At 44.8% G+C, this 23827-nt stretch overlaps 2 protein-coding genes across 2 annotated transcripts in view; one reads left to right on the forward strand and one right to left on the reverse strand.

Moving 5' to 3' along the window:
• The window catches only part of Lrrc36 (leucine rich repeat containing 36), a 34640-nt gene extending 17595 nt beyond the window's left edge, over positions 1-17045 (forward strand). Inside the window, exons 5-11 of the mRNA XM_057753653.1 lie at positions 1829-2269; positions 5235-5521; positions 8434-8599; positions 10080-10225; positions 11137-11260; positions 13790-13904; positions 16756-17045. Of these exons, the coding sequence (XP_057609636.1) occupies positions 1829-2269; positions 5235-5521; positions 8434-8599; positions 10080-10225; positions 11137-11260; positions 13790-13904; positions 16756-16981 (1505 nt within the window). The 3' untranslated portion in view covers positions 16982-17045. The remainder of the gene's footprint in view (positions 1-1828; positions 2270-5234; positions 5522-8433; positions 8600-10079; positions 10226-11136; positions 11261-13789; positions 13905-16755) is intronic.
• A 2787-nt stretch (positions 17046-19832) lies between these two features.
• On the reverse strand, positions 19833-23573 carry Tppp3 (tubulin polymerization promoting protein family member 3). Its single transcript, XM_057753866.1, has 4 exons — positions 23419-23573; positions 20753-20947; positions 20479-20632; positions 19833-20360 (listed from the first exon to the last, which is right to left on the reverse strand). The coding sequence occupies exons 2-4, from the start codon at positions 20938-20940 to the stop codon at positions 20172-20174; spliced, it is 531 nt and encodes a 176-aa protein (XP_057609849.1). The 5' UTR covers positions 20941-20947; positions 23419-23573; the 3' UTR covers positions 19833-20171.
• Positions 23574-23827: the final 254 nt, after the last annotated feature.

Genomic DNA, 23827 nt, shown 5'->3' on the forward strand with positions numbered 1-23827 from the left:
AGGGTTTCTCTGTAGCTTTGGAACCCGTCCTGGAACTAGCTCTTGTAGACCAGGCTGGCCTTGAACTCAGAGATCTGTCTGCCTTTGCCTCAAGAGTGCTGGGACTAAAGATACGCGCCACCACTGTCCAACTCTGTGTGTTGAATTCTTAATTCCAAATTTTTTTCTTCTCAGTCCTTTTTTTTCTCTTCTCAGTTATATATGTTTAATTTAGTCTAAGTCACCTTTTCTAAGAAAAATGTAGGCTTTTTTTATATTTCCTTAAACAGAATAAACTTAGGTGCTTTATAGCTATATGGTATATATTATTCATAGTATCTGAGATCTTTATAGGTCTATGTTTTTTCTACTGCTTTCATTCATGTTAATGCTTTTGGGTTTTTTGTTTATTTTTGGTTGTTTGCTTTTTATATTTTAGTAATTATTTGAACAAAAAATTATTAGTCTTATATGTGTTTGTCTTTTCCAGAACAAACTTCCATTTGCTTTTGCCAAGTATTAGAATACTATCAGTCTGGAACTGCTTTAATCCCAGCACAAGTCACTCTCAGAAATGGCTTATTTTATCCTTAGCACTGCATCCTGCCCACATTTCCTTCCGACAATGTGTGTGAGCTATGGGGAAGCAGTTGCCATGTCTCTTACCTTGGGCAGAACCTATGCTTTTGTCCCTTTTCACCCTAAATGACTTTGGGTAAATGTGATTTTCTGTCCTAGCACACCTTTAAAATTTTGTTTATTTGTTTTGGTTTTTTGTTTGTTTGATTCCTAATTTGGACCTAGAATTTCCTAACTATCTTCTTAGCTCTTTGTTGGATTTATACCATCCCAGGAAGATAAAATATATAATTTGTCATTACTTAAAAAACCAGTTCTTTATACCTAAGTTATTTTTGTTACCTAAGTAAAGATACTGTTCTATGGCCTTTGCCATGCGATGTATGTTGACAACGGGTGAGCCAGTCCTGTAGGTCCTAGAAACACAGGGCTAGAAGAGTTAGTGTAGCTAATTCAGAAATGACATATTTTATTCCTAAGATATCCCATCAAGCACTACAGACTCTGAAAGTACCAAGGAGCACAGAGCCTGCTCCTTTGTCTACTGTTCTACTTGCTAAACTGTGAGACTTATTGAATAGCAAATAGCTGTCTGAGAGAAATTCTTCAGAATTAGGATAGCACCTAGGCCAGGGATTTTCATACATTTTGCATTCTCTACTATTTAACTAGCTTAGGTATCAGTTCCCAGTGGGTGAACTAAAACCTCTGGGTGTAGTTTAATAGTGAGAGAAGGCAAGGAGTCTATAAAATCATAGACCAACTGTTGTCTATAAACTCAATGCATAAAGCTACAGTTGTTGTCACTGTGGAAGTATGCCAACTTTTTATATGAAATTGCTGTCTGGAAGCCATGCATGCAAGTATGGTAGCACACATCTGTAATCCCAGGAAATGGAGGATGCAAGAGGGTTGTGAATTCCAGGCCAGTCTAGGCTGCATAGACAGATCTTGTCTCAAAGAAAAAAAAAAAAAAAAGCAAAAACACTGCGTAGAAAACTCTGAAACTACAATTTTAAGAGAACGTTCTTAGGTTATTCTATTATTTTGAAGTTTGTCTCCATAATGATACAGATTCTTTATTGTTTACAAGATGTCCTACATGTCTTGTTGTCATTGTCCCTGTGGACATCCCTTCATCACTTTGCTATCATCTATTAGAATTAGAAACCACCTCCTTTTAATACCCTATCCTAGTGAACAAAGATACCCAACTGGACCAAGATGAATTCTCATTATGTTTTGTTTTGTTTTCTTTGGTGAGGCTTAGAATTCAGACACTACCTGCCTCATCAGTCCACAGTCCGATCTCCAGAGAAGATGACTAGAGATGGCTACCGAGTATCTTTTTTAGACACTAAGTCTTCAGGTTCTTCTCCAGAAAAAGACTTGATACCAAGACCTGACACCTATCCATGTATCCATGATGGCTCATTGGGTAAACGCCTGGATGTGGGTGATTCTAACCAGATCCTTCCCTATCAATTACCTTCAGATGTCAATCTGGACTGTTATGATAATCATTATTCTCAAACTCTTTCCCTGCACGGAAGTCTTGTCAAAAAGCCTCAAAAAATCAAGAACTACCGAGAATATAGCATAAAACCTTCAAATGACATAAAAGCCACCTCATCCCATTCCTGTGGAGATTTACTAACTTCTCTGTCAAACCCCGACTCCAGTACAGGAAGGCTCTTGAAGCTTAGTTCAGGTAATAGCTGTCAGTTTGCAGTCTTTTTAAACACATGAATTTTGGATTTTATTGAAACTGAATTTGTGGTTCTTCAGTTGTATATTAGGGTCATTAGTGGTTCATGGAATTTCCAGAAATCTGGAGGGTTTGGGTGCAACATGATGGATAATTTAGAGGAAAAAATATAGAAATATGAGTTTTACAACTACATGTTATTTTAGTTAGTGGCATCGCAAGACCTATTCCCAAATGCATCTAGTTCTCTCTGGTCACCATCATCAACCTCTGGCCTCCACACACATATGATCACATGTGAACATGCACATACATGCACATGTATGGTGAGGAACAACAAAAGAAAAAGAGCTAGTCTGGGTCTGAGTTGAGCATGGAATGATGCAAGTGTAGGAATAGGAAAGTTCGCTCTCAGGAGAAGATAGTTTCAGGATAAGTCATAGAGACTGGTCTTTGGCTATTAATTTATTCAACAAAACTCATTGGATACCTACCATGTGCTGGACACTAGTCTAGTTCTAAGATAAAGTAAAAGCAAAATCTAATTCCATGTATACGTGATCATAAGTTATGTCTCTAATTTTATTCTAACAAGGTAAAATAGATAATAACTTAACATATAAATATATCAATTTATAAGTGCTATGATGGAAAATGACAAGTATATAAGAAATAATAAGGACGAAGCAATGTTTCAGATTGGATGCCAAGTCAGACTTCTATGTTGAGGCATCATAAACATGAGACTCGAGTGAAATGAAAGTATAAGCTATATAGATAACTTGGGGTGGAACTTTCTAAAGTGGACACAGCAAATGAAGAATTCCTGAGGCTGTGTTTATGGAACAAGGAATCTAGTATGGCGGAGTAAGGGAAATGAAGTGTATAGACAAGGCCAGAGTGATGGCCAAACATTTATCCCGGGTGAGATGTATGGTTGGAAGATTTATAGTAAAGGATTCTCACTTACGCATTTCTCTGAGGGGCTAGGAAGTGAGTTAGGTTGGTAAAGCACTTGCTGCACAAACCTAAGGATCTGAGTTTAGATTCCCTGGTGAAATCTGGCCAGGTGTGGTGATATGCACCCCTTATTCCAGTGCTGGGAAGGCAGACACAGCAGGAGCTGTCTGTAGGGCTCTCTGGCCAGCTGCACCTACCAGTTTGGTGAGGGACCCGTCTCACTGCACAGTGACTGAGGAAACAGCCATCATCATCCTTTGGCCTCCATGCAGACATGTGAACATGTACCTGCACATGTATGAGATCTGGGATGAGAGAAAGAGACAGAAAACCAGAACAAGAATTACTCTGGATACTGAATTGAGAATAAAATGGGACAAGAATGGAAATAGGAAAACCCATTTAAGAAGTTAAAATTTAGATAAAAGTCGGTAGCTTCAACTAGAAAGACAGTGAAGGTAGTGAGCAGATGACAGATTCTGACTATATTATAGGAAAAATGCCCTTGAATTTGTTGATGGACTTGGAGTAAAGTGTAGGAGAAAGAGAGTCAGTGATTCTGAGGTTTCAGCCTCGCTTACGAGGAGAATTTATGATATAAAAAAGACTAGAAGAGAAATGAGTTTTAAGATAAATATTGAATCTTGTTTTATATACCTTAAGTTTGAGGTGCTATTAGAACTTCCTGGAGGGGCTGGAGAGATGGCTCAGCGGTTAAGAGCATTGCCTGCTCTTCCAAAGGTCCTGAGTTCAATTCCCAGCAACCACATGGTGGCTCACAACCATCTGTAATGGGGTCTAATGCCCTCTTCTGGCCTGCAGGCATATACACAGACAGAATATTGTATACATAATAAATAAATCAATAAATATTTAAAAAAAAGAACTTCCTGAAGATGGCACCCTAATAATTTGACGTAATAGTGTGGATTTCAGGAGGAAATGTAGTTGGAAATATAAATTAGAGAATTTTGCAGGGACAGATGACATTAAAACTGTGAGTGGATGAGCTACTCATCTAAGGAATAAACTTAGATAGGAAAGAGATCCAAGATCTTGAGTCTTGTGAAAATTTAAAGTTGAATAGATAAAGACAAACTACCATGAAGAGTGAAAGAAAAGGAGAAAGCCGATTGTTACGCTGTGGTGCTAAGTGAAAAATATGTGATAAGAAGGAGGAAGTAGTATTCTATATTGGAGGCTGCTGGGAAGGAGCTGGACTGGCAGTTATTTGGAAACACAAGGAATTAGTGAATAGCTTCAGGGGATACATTAAAATAAAAGCTCCATTGAGGTGAGTTAAAAACACACACACACCCTGGAAATGAAGCAACAGAGAACTGAGTACATACAACTCCTCAAGGAGCAGAGAAATGGAAGAGGGGATGGAATCTTATAAGACTGATAAAAATCACCGGCAGAGGGATAATTAATAATGATGTATCAGAAAACAGAAGAGCTCCTTGTCTAGTCCACAAGAGATGAAATTTAGTCATCTGGTAAAGAAGCAGTTAAGCAGCAACAGTTACAAGAAGGAGGCAGGGGGTTTATTCAGACAGCCGATAAAGTGTAAGTCAGTTGATAAATTCAGTGGTGAGATTGGTAGGGACATTTTCTTTGGTTTTCTGTTTTCTTGATGAGATAAAGGATGGAGGAGATGATATTCAAAGCTGGAGAGAAAAGAAATGTGAAATAATTCTCTCAGGAAATAAAATGAATTGACTGGAGTAATATATAAGGAAAGCTGGGCAGTAATAAGTGTCCAAATAATCTAGCAGTCATGAATGAAAGTGAGAAAGGTCAGGACAGATGTGCACTGTTCTCTAACCACTGCTCTGGTATACGCTGGGAACATGTAGATAGTTGAATTTATTCAGAATTGAGGTTTGGTCAGATAGAGGGAGACAAAGAAAGGAGTTATGTTAAAGAGTGATTATTATAACCCTAGATACCAACAGCTGTAAGAGAGTTGAAAGGCAGGTTCATTTGCCAGGCTTTTTCTCCACAGATCTATATGCCACGACCCATTTCAACAGTGACCCTGCTCTGCTGGCCAATGTAGAACAACAGTTATCTAGCAGTCTCAGGGATTTTGCACCAGCACCTGGTTCTTTCCCAGGCAACCGTGTCCTTGGAAACTCTCTTCGGACACTGCTGTTACCTCCTGGGACTCCAGAAAACAGGGAAATTCCAACGCAGAGGTCATTAAGCGGAGGATTCAAGCGGAAGGACAATGTTCTTGCCAACCTGAATCTGAAGTGTGGTTTCCAAGAAGCTACAGGCAGCGAGGCGCAAGTATTGACTTGTTTGTGTGTGTACAAGAAACACAAAGGCTCAAGAACAGAATGTGCTGCTCTTGGGGTTTCCAGTGGTTCCACCAATATTGCTAGAAGTTTTAGGGGATTTTCAAAGACCTGTGGCCAGCACTACCAGGCTATAGCCTGTGACTCTTTTGCCCCTAGGAAGAGTTATACCACTTTTCTATTTGTTCAGCTTTCTATCTCAAGGGAACTGATTTACTCTGAAAGCATAAACATGGTACATGGTAGGAAGACACTTGAGTAACTAACTGTTCCTGCAAGAGTTTACTAGCAGGACAAAGTGGAGACATTGTCACAAGTAGCTAACTTACTTGAAATGGCTTTTACAAAATCTTTTTCTCACATTATAGAACAGGCTGACCCTGAACTCACAGATCTACCTGCCTCATCCTGCTCAGTGCTGGGATAGAAGGTGTGCATCACCAACGCCCAGCTAAACATCATTATTTTGCTTTTCTGTACAGATACTCAAATGATTCTATTCCCCGCACTAAAGTATCCATAAGCAAGTGAATTAGATTTCCAGGGGATTTTTAGCTGAAAGTGACTCTGAGAATCAAGACCTGTATTTTCTGAATGTTAATTTTTCTGCAGGTCTTATTGCCGCCAGGGAGCCACAGCTCTGAGAGCCCGCGATCCCTGTCATGGGAATCGTGTGTCAGTCGTGTGCTGCCTTGTAAGGAAGCAGAATATTTGGTCAAAAACTCTTTCTAATCATTTTAAGTTTTTAGTTGTTGGAAATCTTTTTGCACGTTAGGATGATTTAATGGAAATTGACGTTTCTTAACCCTTTGAATCCTTCCTGGTCTGTTTTCAGAACTGCGGAGCTGAGAGCCGGGTACAGTTTGCCTAGTTTGTGCAAGGCCTAGGCGCTCTCTCCTACATCACAGTAAAGGAGGAACATGGCGGCCTCTGAGACAGTCGTAGTTTTTGTTCACTAAAGGGGGCAGTCTTGCAATACTTTCTTTAGTTCCTGGCTTGTTTTACATTCTCACCCACAAACGCCCATTTGATCAGACAAAAACACTAACTGTGATAATATATTTAGGGTAAAGTCCCAGGAACACTTAGGATACTGGGATGTTTTATTACTAAACAGTCTAGGAAAAATTTTCACTTCTATTTCATGTCACATTGTTAAAAATCTCAACATTTTTGGATTGTCTTTAATATTATCATTTTTTTCCTGTTAGACATTGTTTTTCTTAATATGGAAAGCTTTCAATGTGCTGACTTAATATGAGCATAAAAGCAGACAGTTTTTTCGCTTTTAGTGGAACCCAGGGCTTCACACATGCTAGGTCCTTGACTGCAAATTATATGTATATATGCTGTTTGGTTTCTGAAATCTGAAATTCTCAAATTTCTAAAGTTAAACTGGATATGGTGGAGTCTACCATCAGCATTTGGGAGGCAGAGGTAGGAGGATCAAAAGTTCAAGGCCAGCCTAAGCCCCACGAGACTCTGTCTCAACCAACAAAGAAAAGAAAAAAATTAAAACCAGTAACAGTAAATTTTATTTTTAAAAAATTTCCATAAAGTAGTTTTTTATATGACTTAGACTCTGTTATGCTTTAACCCCAAATCAGGTTAACTTCTCAAATGACCCCCTTTTGTGTCTTTCATAAATCCACAGTCCTTACGCTGTACTGATCAGGACCAGGCCTAGACTTCCTGGAACATGTTTATCCTCGTTGTAACGCCATTCCCTACCAACCGTAGCCCACACACGTGACTCAGCTCATATCACTGTCTTTGGGTGCTGTGTTTCATTACCTAATAATCATCTTTAGTTTTTTACATCAAGCAAAATTGAGAAATAATTTGACTGTCTTTAATGTATGTCATACTGTGTGTGTGAGTGTCTGTGTGTGTATGTCTATGTGTGTGTGCATGTCAGTGTGAGTGTGCATGTCTGTGTGTGCATGTCAGTGTGTGTGAAAGTGTGCATGTCTGTGTGTGCATGTCAGTGTGTGTGTGAGAGTGTTTATGTCTATGTGTGTGTGCGAGTGTGTGTGAGTGTGCGTGTCTGGATGTGTACTTGTCTGTGTGTGTGCATGTCTGTGTGTGTGAGTGTGCATGTCTATGTGTGTGTGTGTGTGTGTGTTGCTGGGGATAGAACCCAAGGCTTTGCACATGCTAAGCAAGCCCTGCTGAGCTACCTCTCTAGCCTGCATTAGTTCTTGAAGTCCACAAAACTCTCTAGGAAAGACTAGGAGGTAGACATATAGAAAATGCATAATATTATGCATGTCAGCTTAGAATGAAGACTCTTACTATATAAATCTATCTATGGTTTCTTTGAATAAAAATATACCATTAGTACTTAACAATGACATTTAACTCAAAATTCTTATAATGTTAGAGGGCATTTATGTTCATTTAAAATAGAAGCTTATTATGAATTTTAATTTCTTATTAAAGTGCTGTCAATTTTATCTTATTATATATGGTACTTCTTAAAAATGCCCTGCCGTTTCATCTTCTTTTTGTATTACATAATACATTGAACCACACGTATAAGGACTAAATAACACATTTTTATTGTTAATAAATTCTGAAAACCTGCATAGAAAGTCATGATAGTGGTTCTGCTGCTTTTGAAATTTCTTTGACAGCCTAGAGATGAGGCTCAGTGGTACAGGGTCCTGGGTTTAATCCCTAGCACCATCAAAGGGAAAGAAAAAAGAAACATGAAATTGCCTAGAATATCTCATATGTTTGTCTTGAACATGTAATATGAGATTCATATCTAAACCAAAAGATGAAGCTTTTTTACTTTAAAAAATTATTAATGCTTTAAATGTCTGGATCCTTATTTCCTTTGTTGTGTAAAAATGACACAAATGGTACTGGTTTTGGTTTTGTTTTGTTTTGTTTCTTGAGCCTCTCTCTAGCGACCTGGGCAGTTTGCATGGTTTACCAGGAAACCATAGTCCCCCGATCTCCGCCAGAACCCCCCACGTGGCCACTGTCCTCAGACAGCTCCTGGAGCTGGTGGATAAGCACTGGAATGGCTCTGGCTCCCTCCTCCTCAACAAGAAGTTTCTTGGTAAGTGCATAGTTCTTTGTGCAGTTAGGAAGGCAGGACCTTGCTTCTGCTCTGTGGTTTTTTAATAGTCATCCAGTTCCCTTAGCCTGCAAGGAAAAGTGTGTACACTTAACAAAATTTTCCAGAAACACCACGGTTAACAATTTTTTTTTGTTTTGTTTTGTTTTTCAAGACAGGGTTTCTGTAGCTTTGGAGCCTCTCCTGGAACTAGCTCTTGTAGACCAGGCTGGCCTCGAACTCACAAAGATCCGCCTGCCTCTGCCTCCCGAGTGCTAGGATTAAAGGCGTGCGCCACCACAGCCGGACCAAATTTTTATTTTGTTACATTTGTCTTCCCTATTTTTTTAAATAATTTTGCAAGTTGTTTTGTAGCAATTGTTTTCCCCTTCCTATGGTGTGTGAGCTCATGTGTCATCTTTGCTAATATACTGCATGATCAGATATATGTAATTGAGAGTAGTTATATTAATAATTGCAAAATTATGTTATGGTCCTTTGGAAGTGCCAGTAATAAATACAGCATAAATTAGGTTTGATTATCAGAATTTTGCAAAGACTATTGAAATGGTGATGTAAATAATGAAATGAGTAAATGCCTTGGGCCCTTTTTAGGGAATACCTTTTAGGGACATGGGGCAAATAGTTTTATGAATGTTGGTTCCCGGTGTTTATTTGTTGTTTAAAAGAGAAAAAATTCAAGGAACTTTTGCTTTTTAGTAAATCTTTAACTAAAAATGAGAACCTTGAGAGTTGTTTTGGCTGTAAAAATTATTTGTAATTTATAAGGGCTGAGCGTATCTAGCCCAGTGGTAGAACACCTGCCTGGCTCGCACTAGACACATCCCATTTCCTGAAAGACCTTAGCTTCAGTTGTGTGTACGCTGGTGTCTGCATGTGTACGTGGTGCCCAGAGGCCAGAAGAGACTGTCAGGTGCCCTGAAGCTGGAGTTACAAGAGCCTGTGAACCACCTGAACTCTGGTTTTCTGCAAGAACAACAAATACTCTTAACTGCTGAGCCATCTCTCCAACCCCCACACCAAATTTTTTAATTAAAAAATTATATGGGACGAGGACAAGAGAGGGCAATTAATGTGTGTATGAATATAATAAAATGTGTGTGTATATATATATAAAACTGTCTTGATAAACCCATTATTATAAATAATTAATATGGTAATTTTTTAATTCTAAAGGGACATAGAGGAGAAAGAATCAGCCTTCCTTCCTATGTTGACCCATTGTTGCCATTTTGTAGGAAATCACCCCTCCCACACACTCGGAGCAGAATCTCTGGACTAGTGCAAACAGGAAGGGCTGTGTGTATCCTCCACAGAGGATTCGGGGCACAACGCCTCTTACAGCCACTTAAAACTCACGTCAAAAGGCCATGTTTAGATACAGAGCTGGCCGTTACTGACTTGAAATTCTGTGCTTTAGTTTTTAAGATTGGCCCATGTGCCCAACCTGAATTTTTGGCAGGTCCTGCCAGAGATTTGCTTCTGTCTTTGGTTGTGCCTGCACCTCCTCAGCAGTGTCGCTCCCAGCTTGAAGACAAGGCAGGGAAAGCCTTCTGCTGGAGGGAGAGCCAGCTAAAGGAAGTCGAGCGGCTGGTTCCTAACGACGTGGTATGGCTCCCTCATCTTTCTCTCCTCTTTCTTCACTAGAAAAACATAACATCCTGACTAGAACGGTCCAGGGCCCCAAGGAGCATAACTACTGTAGACATTTAGAAACTCCAGAACCAAAATGTGAAAAAGTCAGGCAGAACGATCAGGAATACGGAACTCGTTAGGATGGGAACAACATGCAGTCTTCAGGGATGACTCCTTCATTCTAGTCCAAATCCCAAAATCCTAAAGAAATGTGAAAGGGCAAGGAGGGGAAGCAGACGAAAACTCTTGAGTAAAAGTGTATAACACCACCCTGTTGAAGGCCATGGTGTGATCCCAATGATGGAAGGCAAATGCCATCGTTCTCCCTTCTGATGGAGCAGAGAGTCTAGGACCAGCACCATATTTGAGTATCTGGCTGCTGGATTCAGGAGAAGATGAAGAAACTCTTTAAAGTTTCCCTTTTCTTAGCTTCAGTGCATTTTCAGACAGCATGTTCAGCACTAGAATCTTCAGTTGATGACTCAGAATGCCAGCCCCTTGCAAACCTACCAGTGTTCAGCAAGAATTGCAGATTACCGGCAAGAAAGATAGGCCAGAAGGTGGTGGCGCTCGCCTTTAAATCCCAGCACTCGGGAGGCAGAGGCAGGCAGATCTCTGTGAGTTCAAGGTCAGTTTGTTCCACGGAGCGAGTTCCAAAGAGCCAAGGCTTTTACACAGAGAAACCCTGTCTCAAAAAACAAACAAACAAAAAAAGATTTTACATTTGACCAGTTTGAATGCTGCCCTGGAACTTGTTTACCCATGAACTGAACTTCTAGTGAGGTCTCATAGCTGCACCTTCCCATTCAGTCTGTCACAGAGGAAATGGCACTGCTAAAAATTCAGACTCTTAACACGCTGATGTGTTGTTTTCTGGTCTAAAGGAAAATTTGAAGCAAAAACTGGTCAAAGTGCTGGAGGAAAACGTGATTTTGTCAGAAAAAATTCAGCAGTTGGAGGGGGGTGCTGCCGCCTCAGTTGTGAGTGGGCACCCATCTCATTCACACGGTAAGTTAGGAAAGCCATGTGTGAGGTTGCCCAAAATAATTGTTGCTAAATGGCCTGTTTAATGAGCGTTGGCAACCAAAACTCTCATGGCTGCCTTTGGTTCTCCTTGGCCATTATTTTTCCTTAGGAAATAGTAGAAATTGTAATCTTACCTCAGAGAGTTATTTATTTTTGTGGTGCTAGAGAATCCAATCCGGGCAAAGTCCCTCGCTTTGCTTCAGAGAATTGTAGTGCAGATGTCTTTGAATTACATATGAAACGCTGTGTTCATGTAAAACATACATGAATGTTGTTTTTAAATCATTACAGCAAGAGAAAATGTATAAGGAAATACAGATCCATGACCCAGCAATGACTACCATCAGTATTTATGAATTCTTTCTTCCGGTTTACCTCCATATGATAAACATTCAACTCAAAATTTTAAACTATACCCTGATTTTTTTTTTCTCTATGTAACAGCCTTGGCTGTCCTGGAACTCACTTTGTAGACCAGGCTGGTCTCAAACTCACTCACAGAGATTCACCTGCCTCTGCAGGGATTAAAGGTGTGCACCACCACCACCTAGCTATACCCTGATTTTTTTTCAGGATAACTTAATACAACACAATATATTCATCTTAAACTTACTCTAATGAAAATCTAAAACATTTCTATAACTCCAGAAAGTTCCCTTACATACCTGTGCAGTCATTTTCCCCTCTGTACCCCAGGCAGCCATAGAGCTATTACTACATCCTAACTTAATGGCATAGGCAGCTCCCACAATGTTGCCTGTAGCCCTCATTTTTCTATCAAACACCATATTGTTTCTAATACTTAATAACTATAACGTTGCATTTGCTTACAATAGTGACTGTTTAATTATAATATGGAGAGAAAGTTAATGATTCTAAAGAGATTCTGACTATTCGAAAAAAAGACCTAAGGCAGAAGAAAGCCTAGAATGAAACTGTTTCTCAGAGACCACCTTTCTTCCCTGGTGATGGGACTAGGACTCCTGATACATATGCTATTATATTATATTATATTATATTATATTATATTACATTATATTATAAATAATGCTGCTGTCAAAAGCTGCCGCACAAAAAGTACACGTCTACATCTGTGTACAAATGTATACAAGTGTGTACATTTCAATTATTTTCCTAGGAAAAGCCAAAAAGAGCATAGACATTTTTGAGGGTTTTCATACACATTGCTAAACCTCTCTTGAGAAATGTGGTTTTGATAATCACATCAGTCACGTGTTTGTGCTCCCTTCTCACTCCGTCTCTGTAAATACTACTTCGTTTGTTTGTTTGTTTGTTTGTTTGTTTGTTTGTTTTTTGAGACAGGGTTTCTCTGTGTAGCCCTGGCTGCCCTAGAACTCACTCTGTAGACCAGGCTGGTCGTGAACTCAGAGATCCACCTGCCGCCGCCTCCCAGGTAGCAAATGCTACCTTTTAAGTTTGTGCTTAGGCTGAGGTGGCTGGCGCACCCCTTTACTGCCAGTACTGAAGGCAGAGGCAGGTGGATCTCTGAGTTCAAGGCCAGCCTGGTCTACAGAGCAAGTTCCAGACAAGTTCCTGTTCAAAAAATAAATAAAATCTACCCTCTACTTCAAACCTCTAGCTCAATTTTTGTAAGTAAATACAGGCACTCATATTGCTATGAGAAACTTGACATGGAAGCATTGAGCCACCACTGTTAAAACTCAGCCCAATCTGACGTTCACAAAACACAGATGGTCATCAGTCTCCTCCCACCTACTTCAAAAATAATCCTTTCACTCAGTCGCATGCACCGGTTCTGTACAGTAGCTTCCGGGGGTTAGTGAACTTACAGCAGCCCTGTTTCCACCTTCCAGACCTTGCCACTGAAAACATGATCCATGGGAGCATCACCTGGGAGCTTGCTAGGCAAGGGAGTATTGGCCTCTCCAAGGGCCTGCTGAACCAGAATCTATTTTCAATAGAATCCCAGGCGATTGGTACGCTTACTAGCATTCGCAAAGCGGTACTCCAGAAAACTGGCTCCTCTAGGACCAGAGTCCCTGCGCCTTTTTGCCTTCCTCATGACTGTCGGAGAGGCGGGTGTAACTGTCTTGACTATCACTGAGATATTACAGCTTGAAAATCTTGCAGATTGACACAGTTCTAGATGTTTCCACAAACTTGGTAGGGAGAAAGGGCGCAAGTTTCCCAACCAAAATGTAGAATGCAGGAGATTGAGTATTGTTTCCTGGGTCCAGCAGTGAGGGCAGGTGTGTCACTGGAACCTCGTGGTGGTCCTGTGGGCTCTGGTGAAACTCAAAGGCTGGTCTAATATGTCTAATTGTACGTGGCTGAGCTGTAATTCAGGTCTGTTACCAAATCCATATTCCTGCCAAATAACTCCTGTCTCTAAGGGAGGAAATGATGAATAGCAGGTGGAGGGAAGTACTGGGAAGGGTGGGGGCTGGTTGAGATGTCCCCAAGTACTTGAGCTCTACCGAAGGTGAGCTTGGAGTTCCTGCTCACTCCTGGCTGTTGTACCCTTTGTAGATGATCTTCTGCGCAGGAACCAACAGCTGACCCTACAGGTGGCTTGCCTGAACCAGGAGCTGACTCAGCTGAAAAGGCTGGAGGAGACAGTTGCTCTTCTCCATGAGAGTCAGAGGTAGGAGCGGTCTGACTGGCTGGCTTCAGAGCCTGTGTTCACTTCTCTTTATCTGCTCTGCTTTTCTTGGAAACTAGACTCAACACCTGTGTAAATGAGTGTATGGAAATCTCCCATGCTAGGCCACGTTAACTCAGAGATCAAAGGACAGCTTTTAGTACTGCCTTCATACACCAGGGACAACCCTTTGCTGGCACTGGTGGGTTGGAACTACTCAGCAGTTAGTTTTTCAGTGGCTACAATGGGACTTTAGGGTCAGCCAATTGTTTTGGTCATTACATACCCCTCAGATCAGTCATCTGGCTCCTCTGGAAAGTGCCTGTTTGCTATTGAGCACAGAAGACTCACTAAGAGCACTCAGTAGGGAGTAATAGGGAAAGAATCCAAAGTAGCCCTGCCTCTTCACAGAGAGCACCTCCTGATGGGTTGGGGGAAGGGCTTAAGGCAACCAGCAGTTAGAACTTTCACTGATGTTTAAATAACCAAACCTCCTACCTTCAAACTCAGACCTCATCACTGATTTTCAGTAGAGTAGCATTAAAACCAGAGGGTCAGATCCAGGCCCTTTCTGGATAGCTTAAAACAGTCAATAATAACAACAAACCACCCCATAACTTTTCATTTGGGTATGGTAGGACATGGCTATAACCCCTGTGCTTGTGGTAGTAGGATGGTCAGCCTTGGCTACATAGTAAGTTTAAGGCTAGCCTGTACTATCTGAGACTCTATTAAAAAAAAAAAAAAAGAGCAAGCAACAACAAAACTCTTTATAACTATTCCAAGCTTTGAAGAGTAAAGAAAGGTCAAAGTCATGGTTCTGCATTGGAATTACAGGAAGGATTTGTTGATTTGCTGAAATGCAGAATTCTGATTGGCACTATAGGCTCCGAGCTTGAGTATTTGTGTTTCTGATATTCCCTGTCTGTGCTATAGCTGTTGGTCTGGGGCCCACGCTGCGCGGTAGAGCGTCTCCTCTAAGGGATGAACACTCAAAATACCTATCTCAGATTAACTTGAAACAACTCTGTTTTCCTAAATCACTCAACTTGTTTATTTCATTTTTACTTTGGTTCTTAGGGAAATTTTTTGGTTTGTTTGTATAGTTTTATTAAACATGTATATCATCTTAAAGTCAAATCCATAAATAAGATTGAGAAGTATCTAGCCATTTCCTTCCCCTCACCAGCCTTCTACAGCGGACTCTGCTGCTGCTGTTATCTGCTCAACTTTTATAAAAAAGGAACAACTTTTGCTGGGCAGTGGTGGTGCACACCTTTAATCCCAATACTTGGGAGGCAGAGGCAGGCGGATCTTTGTGAGTTTGAGACCAGCCTGGTCTACAAGAGCTAGTTCCAGGACAGGAACCAAAACCACAGAGAAACCCTGTCTCGAAAAACAAACAAACAAACAAAAGGAGCAACTTTTATAAAAAGGTGTTACTTTTTATATTCACTCTTATCTTTAACTTTAAAAGTGTCATAGTCTCTGCCTATGTGCGCTTTGCATGTCTGTGCGCCAAACTCATGGAAGCGGGAAGAGGGTTCCAGGACCCCTGGAGCTGGAGTTACTGATGTTGGGAGCCACCGTGTGGTGCTGGGAACTGACTGCCGTCCTCTGGACGAGCAGTGCTCTGTGAGCCCCCTCTCCAGGCCTGCTTTAATATTGTAAGTTATTTATTTATTGGGAAAGGGAGAAAGGATTGAATATGCTAGACTGTGGGTGGAAGTCAGTGTACAGGGTTGTTTCATTCCCTCTACCATGAAGGTCCCAGGGATCAGATTCAGGTCGTCAAGCATGATTACTGCATCTTTATCCACTAAGCCATCTCATTGACCCAACATTTTTACCTTAAAAAAAATCAGGTCACGCAGGGCAGTGGTGGTCCACACCTTTAATCCCAGCACTCAGGAGGCAGAGGCAGGTGGATCTCTGTGAGTTCGAGGCCAGCCTTGTCTACAAGAGTTCCAGGACAGGCTCCAAAGCTACACAGAGAAACCCTGTCTTGAAAAACTAAGACAAAAAAAATCAGTTCACAGTGGCCTGAGTTAGCTCTCAGTCCTTTTTATGCCTGCCTAGTACTCATTGTGTGGTTATCCTTTTTTAAAATTAGTCCTCTATTATAAAATTACCAGTTAGATGAACAATATTTGACTGCAAAAAATAGTCCAGTATGAGCTGAGGGGTGTGTGTACTTAGCAAGTGTGAGGTGCTCAAGGTCAGTTCCCACCTCCAATCCCTGAAAACAAAATAGTGCTGTAATTAATACTATGGGTATAATTTTTTTGAGACAGGGTCTCTCTACATAGCCCTGGATATGCTGGAGCTTACTATATAGATCAAGATGGTCTCAAACTCACAGAGATCCGCCTGCCTCTGCCTCCTGGCTGGGATTAAAGGTGTGCGCCATCACACCTGGCTGTATACATCATCTTTTGGCTTTTAGCGTTATGTGGTAATTCAGAGTCCAAGAATGCAGTACTGGCTTGTACCGTTAGTTAGCTACAGAGGCAAGCTAATAAAAGAAGCAATGATTCTTGAGTGGGAATTGCCGGGCCTGATAGGAGCCGGTGCCCTAGTGCTTCTACTTCTCATCAAGAAAGTGCTTTGGAAAGAATGGACGAACCACTCCATAAAATGTGAAATATAATTGCTCCAGTCAGTCTGAACACAATCACATGAATTGTAACAAAGGAACTGTAGGTCTGCTTTAAGATAGTCCACCCTATAAATTGGACAGTTCTATTGAAAGATGTCACTTCATTGTGTATTTGTCTTTAGAAGTCATTTCAGACCTGAATGGCATCTACTTTGCTTTTGTGATTTCATGACTGCCTTTTCCCCTGGGCCTCAGATCCCTGGTGGTAACTAATGAGTATCTGCTGCAGCAGCTGAATAAAGAGCAAAAAGGTTATTCTGGGAAATCGCTCCTGCCTCCCGAGAAAAGTCATCCTTTGGGGAGATCGTCGCCCTTTGGGAAAAGCACGCTGTCTTCCTCCTCACCAATGGCACACGACACTGGTCAGTATCTAATACAGAGTGTCTCAGAAGCTGCCCCCGAGCCTAGTTTGTGGAGCTAGCCCTGAAACCTTCACCACCAGCTCCCTTCCAGCCATGGAGGGCTCTCGGTGCCATTGTCACGGTGTTGGGTAGTGGTGTTTACCCCAAAGATTAAGAAAAAACTTTTATGATTATATTGTCCCTCTTTTATTTCTATTTGTTTCCTCCCGTTTGGTCATTCTTTCCTTCTGCCCACACAGATTGTTAGACACCATTTCACACAGAAACATTTGATTGAAAATGTCAGAAAAGGAAAAACAGAGGATACTTTTCAATGTCCTTTGAGGCTGTGGCAGGAAGTTACAAAAGGACATCTGTCAATGTCTTTTGTGTTAGATGAATTCCAGAGACTCTGAAACATTTGGAGTCTCCTCTGCCATGGTGCAAAGGTATCCACTCTGGAGGAGCCCACAGCCTGGTAAGACTCACATGATGGACATCAGAGGTTGGTCTAATGAGAGCTTGGAAGAAGAGCTTGCAGATTAGGATGGTTTCAAGGAGATGATGGAGAGCCTTCTAGACTAGGAATGCAGAGTCTGGTGACCCTTGAGGAATCAGGGATCATGGGTCAGGGACAGAAGTGGGACATGGTAACCTAAGAGTATATGATAGGACATCCACCAGTCCTAGCCTGGAGAGTGCAATGTCAGGAAAACGTCTCCAGAGGACAGTCAACCGAGACCTGAGAATAAACAGGTTATTAGGCAAAGCATAGGATCAAGGACAAGAACAGGAAAATAGGAGCTGTGCTGTGTCACAGAGTGGCATGTCTCCAGGGCTGTGGAGGGCAGAGGAACTTAGCTGCATGGCTCCTTGTGGACTTTCCAGTAAGGAGCAGAAGAGTAGGGCTTGCATTTAAAAGGCTTCCTCTCTAAGGAGACTGGGTTACAGTGAAGTAGAACTGGCCTAAGCACAAAGAAGCTGGACAGCAGAAGCAACAGAAACAGGCCCACCTCACTCGGCTCGTGAGCGTGCCTGGGTTCAGTGTCCACTTCACACGTGAGGAGTGTACTTACTTTGATCCTGGTTAATCAGGGATCTTAAGCCTCAGTGGTCTACTTCTGTGTCAGCTTTCTCCGGAGCAGCTAATGTTGCCAGGAAACAAATGCTCTCAGACCTCTTCACCTGTTAATCCATGTCAGAAAGGGAGGCAGGGGACTGAGACACTGTCTCATGTTCCTACTCAGATGCCATGCAGGGAAGGAATCTCACTGCTACACTCACGCTGTGAAGCCCCCGTGTTTCTGAATTAGAAATAAATCGACAGACATTTGGGTTTATCTGGCTTTAAAAAGGAGCCAAAAAATTTTTGTGTGCATGATCCACAAGGGCCATCTTCTCCTTGTCCCATGAAGAAATCTCCATAGAGCTTAAGGCTCAGACAGAGAGGGGAATGTCTGGGTTGTCACATTTTAGAAACACAACTCAGGGTGCAAATCAATCTACTATGCAGACCATCATGGGCAAATCCCATAGTTCTTGTCCCCCCCCCCACTCCTCCCTGCCTCTAGTGTGATCATCTAATGGTGGCAGCCCAGCATCTACTCAGAGCACTCCCTCTCTCCCTCCCCTCCCTCCTTCCTCTTCCTCTCCCTCCCTCCCTCCAAGTCATCCCACCACTCACAGGAATGAACAGGCTGCTCCCCACACACACCCTGCAGCTCTCGCTGAGAGTGAGACCAGGTATGGACACAGGTGGACCCATTTGCTGTGAGGAGCTCTCAGTAAGTGGGAGCTGGAAGGATTTACAGATCCCATAACGCTCACTGTGGGAAAGCTTGCAATCCAAACAGACTTCCCAGGCTAGATGAAGGGACCACTCCTTTACTGCTGGGGAGGAAGAAGCTGAAACCCTACCCAGGTAGCTTGAGAGAATAGGGACAGCCCAGTGAGGAGCCAGCCTGTGCCCTCTGCTTTCCAACCGACCTTTGTCCCTGTCCATCTCACACCATTTGTCTGCATCTCTCATCCCTACATGGTTTGCAGGGCTTGAGCCCAGTCTGAGCAGCAAGCACATCCCAGGACAGCCTGTGGGATGGAGGGACACACAGTTACATTCCCTCACTTGTGCTCAGGTCAGAAGCTGCCCTCTCAAGGACAGGCTCCAAGTCTCCGTGTCACAACAGCAAGGAAGGAGAGTTGGCAATGAAGCCTGTGCTTGGGAACAGCTCTGCCCAGACACCAGGGACTCAGAACTGATGATCTGGAAGGAAGCAGAATGGCTCCACCTTCCCCATCAGAATGGTGAACAGACGGAAGGGAATCAGCCAGAGTCCCTCACTGGGACCCCAGGCTCATCATTGTCCGTGAGGCTCCGTTCTTTTGAGAAACAGTGTTGGGGTTTGCTGTGCCAGAACAGGGCTGGCATGAAAGCAAGGCGCTTACAGTCCGGGCCTCATCTGTAGAAGTCTTTCTTCCCTGGGCCTCAGTTTCCTCAGCCATAAAATTAGGGAATCAACCGTTTATTCTCTCAGGTTCCTTCTAGCCCTGACTATTCTGAGATTCTGGGCTATAGCCCAAAATGTCTTACCCTAATAGCCCCCTGCTGGCAGCCATCGTACTGAGTCCTGGTGCTGAGCCTCTGCCAAGGCTTGGCTCAGGCCAAGTGTGCTGTTTCATCCTTCCTTCTGCTGTGCAGACTGAGGCCCTTAGCGATAGGACAGCGGGCTGTGATGGCATCACTCTGGGGTCAGGGCCAGCAAAACACTTTACATCTCCCTGCGGCTCCGCTCTGCACTAATAGAAGAGGATCTCATCCATTCTCCTGGGCCCAGCTGCCAGTGGGAAGGAAGAGCCCAGCAGGGTGGATTACAGGAGGTGGTGAGACTGAGGGGCTGCAAAGACCCATCACACCCAGTCAGTCCATACTGGTACAAAAGGTATCTTTATTGAGGTCTGGGTAAGAACTAGGCACTTGGCCAGAGCAGCAGCTTAAATATGAGGCAAGCAGGCAAGAGTCAGCCATACCTGGGACCAGGCTGGGGAGGTGAGGGTGTAGGCACTGACTCCCAGACAGAAGTCAGGGAGACAAGAAGAAGGAAGGGATACAGAAGTCTGGGTCAGAGGCCTGGTGGGATGGCCCTGGGACTAGGCAGGAAGCTCTTGGTGGCAGATCCAGCAGGGAGGGAACCAGGCTTTCTTGTTCTGTGTGACCCTTGACCCAGGCTTGAGCCTCCAGTGGAGCAGCCTCACTGGGGGCCTTCCCAGGTCTCACTTCTTCACCTTGGCATCATAGGTGCCGGCATTCTTGTAGGCGCTCACGTAGCCACTGTCGTCCAGGATGTCCTGCCGTCCAGCAATACCCTTGCCCTTGCCACTCTCATCGAAGCGTTCCTTGTGGGAACCTGTGTACTTACTGGTGTCAGTCAGCCGGTCCACAGCACCTCCTGTTTTTGCTTTCTGTTTGGACAGAGTTCCAACAGGGTCACCCGAGAGGGAAACTGGCCCATCCTACCCACCCCACTTCAGCTGAGATTCCCCACATCCCTCTCAGCAGCAGGGCTAGCAGGGCACTTACAGTGACACCCAGATTGGCTGGTTCCTTGCCTGCTACCAGCTGGCAGATGGCATCAAAGGCCTCTTCCTTGCTCTTCCCCTTGAACCTCTTGGTCGCCAGCTCCTCCAGGGCCTTCTTGAACTCCTCGTAGTTGATGACTCTAGCTGACTTCGCCCTGCCAGGCCCCACGTGCACCGTAAGGATTCTCCCTTCCTGATACCCTCCCTGACCCCAGCCCCCAACCCCCAACTCCCCACTTTCTGGGAACACGAGAAACGGGCTGCCCAGCACTCACTTGACTTTGGAGAAGACGATGTCCACATCCGTGCCCGTCACGGCCTTTCCGTCAGCCACCTTACAGTCCTTGCACAGCTTGGCCCAGTTCTTGCCGTTCATCTCTTGCCCGCTGGCCTTGGGGTCGCCATGGATGGCAAACTTTCGGAAACTCTCCTCCAGCCCAGCTACATCGGTGCTTGCTGCCATGCCAACCCTGTGGGAATCCACCTCTGTCACCGCCTGAGACCCAGACCATCCCTGCTGCCATCTCAAAACCAACAAGGGGTGAGCTGGCTGCACGCCTGGTACAGTCCCTCAGAGAGAGGGGGCACCTTGTGTCTTCTTGTGCCCCAGAGCTGAGGAAGAGCCACAGGCAGAAAGGTCCTGTCACACTCAATGCCAGTTCTGGTTCTCAATAGAGCTCAGGAGATGAGATCATGATGCCCACACAGCACTGAGAACAGAGTGGCACTGTCCAGAAGGGCTGTGCGGGTAGCAGCTAGGGCATGGCTTTGTCTGTCCCTGGCACAGAGTTTGCTTGGGTGGAAGGGGGGGGCAGGAAAGCCCTCCCTCCCTAAAAGCTCCTTGTCAAACTGGGTCAGTTCCAGGCAAGGCTGGCGTATGGGCAGGTATTTCGTGAGGGCAGTGTCTCTCTAAGGGTCATGAAGACCTAGAGAGGCCCAGCCTAAGCCTGACAAGGGAGCAGGAACAAGGGCAGTGGTGCATGCCCTAGGCAGTGGTGCATGCCCTAGGCAGTGGTGCATGCCCTAGGCAGGGGTGCAGCTGGCCCAGCCCTGGCCTTGTTACTATTTGCTGTTAAACAAAAACATGAGGGGAGCAGGAACTTGGGTCTGGCCTGGCCACAGTTTGTGAAGCCTGGAGACAGTTGCTAAGGGAGGTAGTACTGCTTGGAGAGTGTTGCTAAGGGTAGGATGGTGTCAGGGCGGCTTCAGGGAGAAGCTCCCAGTGCTGCTGGGTTGGGCTGGGCTGGGCTGGGGATCAGGGGCCCACGGGTGGGGCATGCCAAGCACTCCCTAAGCCTAGGGCACAACCGTGGCTTCCTGGCCCCTTGCCACTGATTGAAGCTGAGCTCCCAGTCTGTGGAGCTTAGGAGTGGGAAACTGGAAGCAGCCTAGGTGGAGGCTTCTAGAATAGCCCCTAAAGTCCTCCATGCTAATGGGACCATGATCTTGGTGCTTCAACCCTTCACTGAAGCACACATCCCCTTGTCTATACTTCAGCCCTCCACTAAGGTCTTTTCATCACACCCGGAGGGCGACCACACCAGTCCACATCCTCACAGCTCATAAGCACTGAGCCCTGGCTCTCCACACCCTCAACCATGTACCCCCTGACCCTACCCACAGCCCTGCACTGAGGCCTCCTCCAGCCACACCCAAAGCCCAGAATTTGACCCTTTTTTCCACTTCCATCTCGGCGCAGACCCTAAGAGTCCTACATTGGACCCCCTCTCCAGCATACCCTCAGCCCTGCACTAAAGCGCGCCTTCCTAGCTCCCTCCTGCACCCCCCCGAGCCACCCTCACTCAGCTCCCTCCTGCGGCCCTCTGACCACACCCTCAGCCCCACTGTGAAACTGCCACTGCAGCTCACGCCCTGTACCTCACTTGCGTCCCCATTTTGCATGCTTTTCCTTCACATCCTAAAGACCCCAACCACACTCACTAACCTGACTCTGCACCCACAGCCCTTACAAAGGCCCCCTGACCATACCCTGGAGCACCCCCCTTCATCCATATACCTGCAGCTTCTGACACAGCCCTGCCTTGAACCCCCCCCCACAACGTCCAGTCTATGCAATAACAATGTTGAACACCCACCACCACAATCCATACTGCAGCTTCCTGACCACACTGTCGCTTTTCCTACAATTATCTGTATACCTAGAGCTATTGACGCAGACTGCCCCAAAAGCCCCTCGGCATCCCCATATTCCTGCATCATATTAAGATATGCCACCATCACCACACCCACTGCAGCATCCTGACCACACCCTCATTCTCAGCCACCATCTTTGCCTTTTAGAACAAAAGTCACCAATGACCACAACCCCCCACCCCCCACAGCTTCCTCTTCTTCCACTACTATACTAGTAAGTAGACACTGAAAGGCCCTTCCTGGTGACCACACCTGCTCATCCGTAAGTTGCAGTTTTTAAGACGGGGAAACCAAGACTCCACATTGCAGGGGACCTCTGTGGGATGTAACCCAGATGGTACTGCGCTCCCTTTGCCTCTTCCAAGGTGCAAACCCCAACCGGGAACCCAAAGCCCTGCACTTGGTCACCAGCAGTAAACATACCCAGGGGAGTTTGAGTGCTATGTGATGCTCGTCTCAAGGATGGGAGGATCCTGAGCCTATTGCTCATTTCTGTCTAGAGGAAGATGGATTTGGGGGCTGTTCAGGTGGAACAAAATCACAGACAACTGCTCTGGGGTCTGTAGACCTTGGATGGAGTGACCACACCTCTGAACTGAATCCGCCTGTCAGCTCCTGCTGGGACAGCTGCAGTCATCAATCAGCCTAGCAAGGAGGTGGGGGTAGGGGTGTGTGTGGAACGCTTGGGGCCAGGGCCGGGGTGCATCCAAGGTTGGTACAGGCTGCTCCCACCCACCCCTCCTTGTGGAGGATATTAATCAGGGTGGTCGATGTTCAGTTCTCCTACCGGCTTCTATCTCGTGGCTGCTCCTGAGTGTGCCTTCGGATAGACAGGACCCAGGAACTAATCGACAGATGCTGGAGACCAGGAGGCTCCACAGCTCCGCTCCCTGCCGGCTTCCGGACGGGACTGCAGCTGGGGCGGCTCCGTGGTATTATCCCTTGTTTCTCGGTCACCATAGAGACGGTGAGTCCCACCCCCTAGGCAGTCTCGGCGGGAGAGTGACCAAGGTCACACTGGCTCCTCCCACCAGACCCCGCCCTGTGTGCTCTGTAGGCTAAGGGCCCTTGGATTTGCGGTGACTTCCCCTCCCCTTCAGCGCGGTCCTCAAGCAGCCAAAGCTGCCCTCTGCAGTCCTGGATGTCCTAGGTTAGGAACTTCCATGGCCAGTGGGAAAAGAGCACCCTAAAGCTCA

The sequence above is a fragment of the Chionomys nivalis genome, chromosome 21 (genome assembly GCF_950005125.1).
Source record: "Chionomys nivalis chromosome 21, mChiNiv1.1, whole genome shotgun sequence".
Lineage (NCBI taxonomy): Eukaryota > Metazoa > Chordata > Mammalia > Rodentia > Cricetidae > Chionomys > Chionomys nivalis.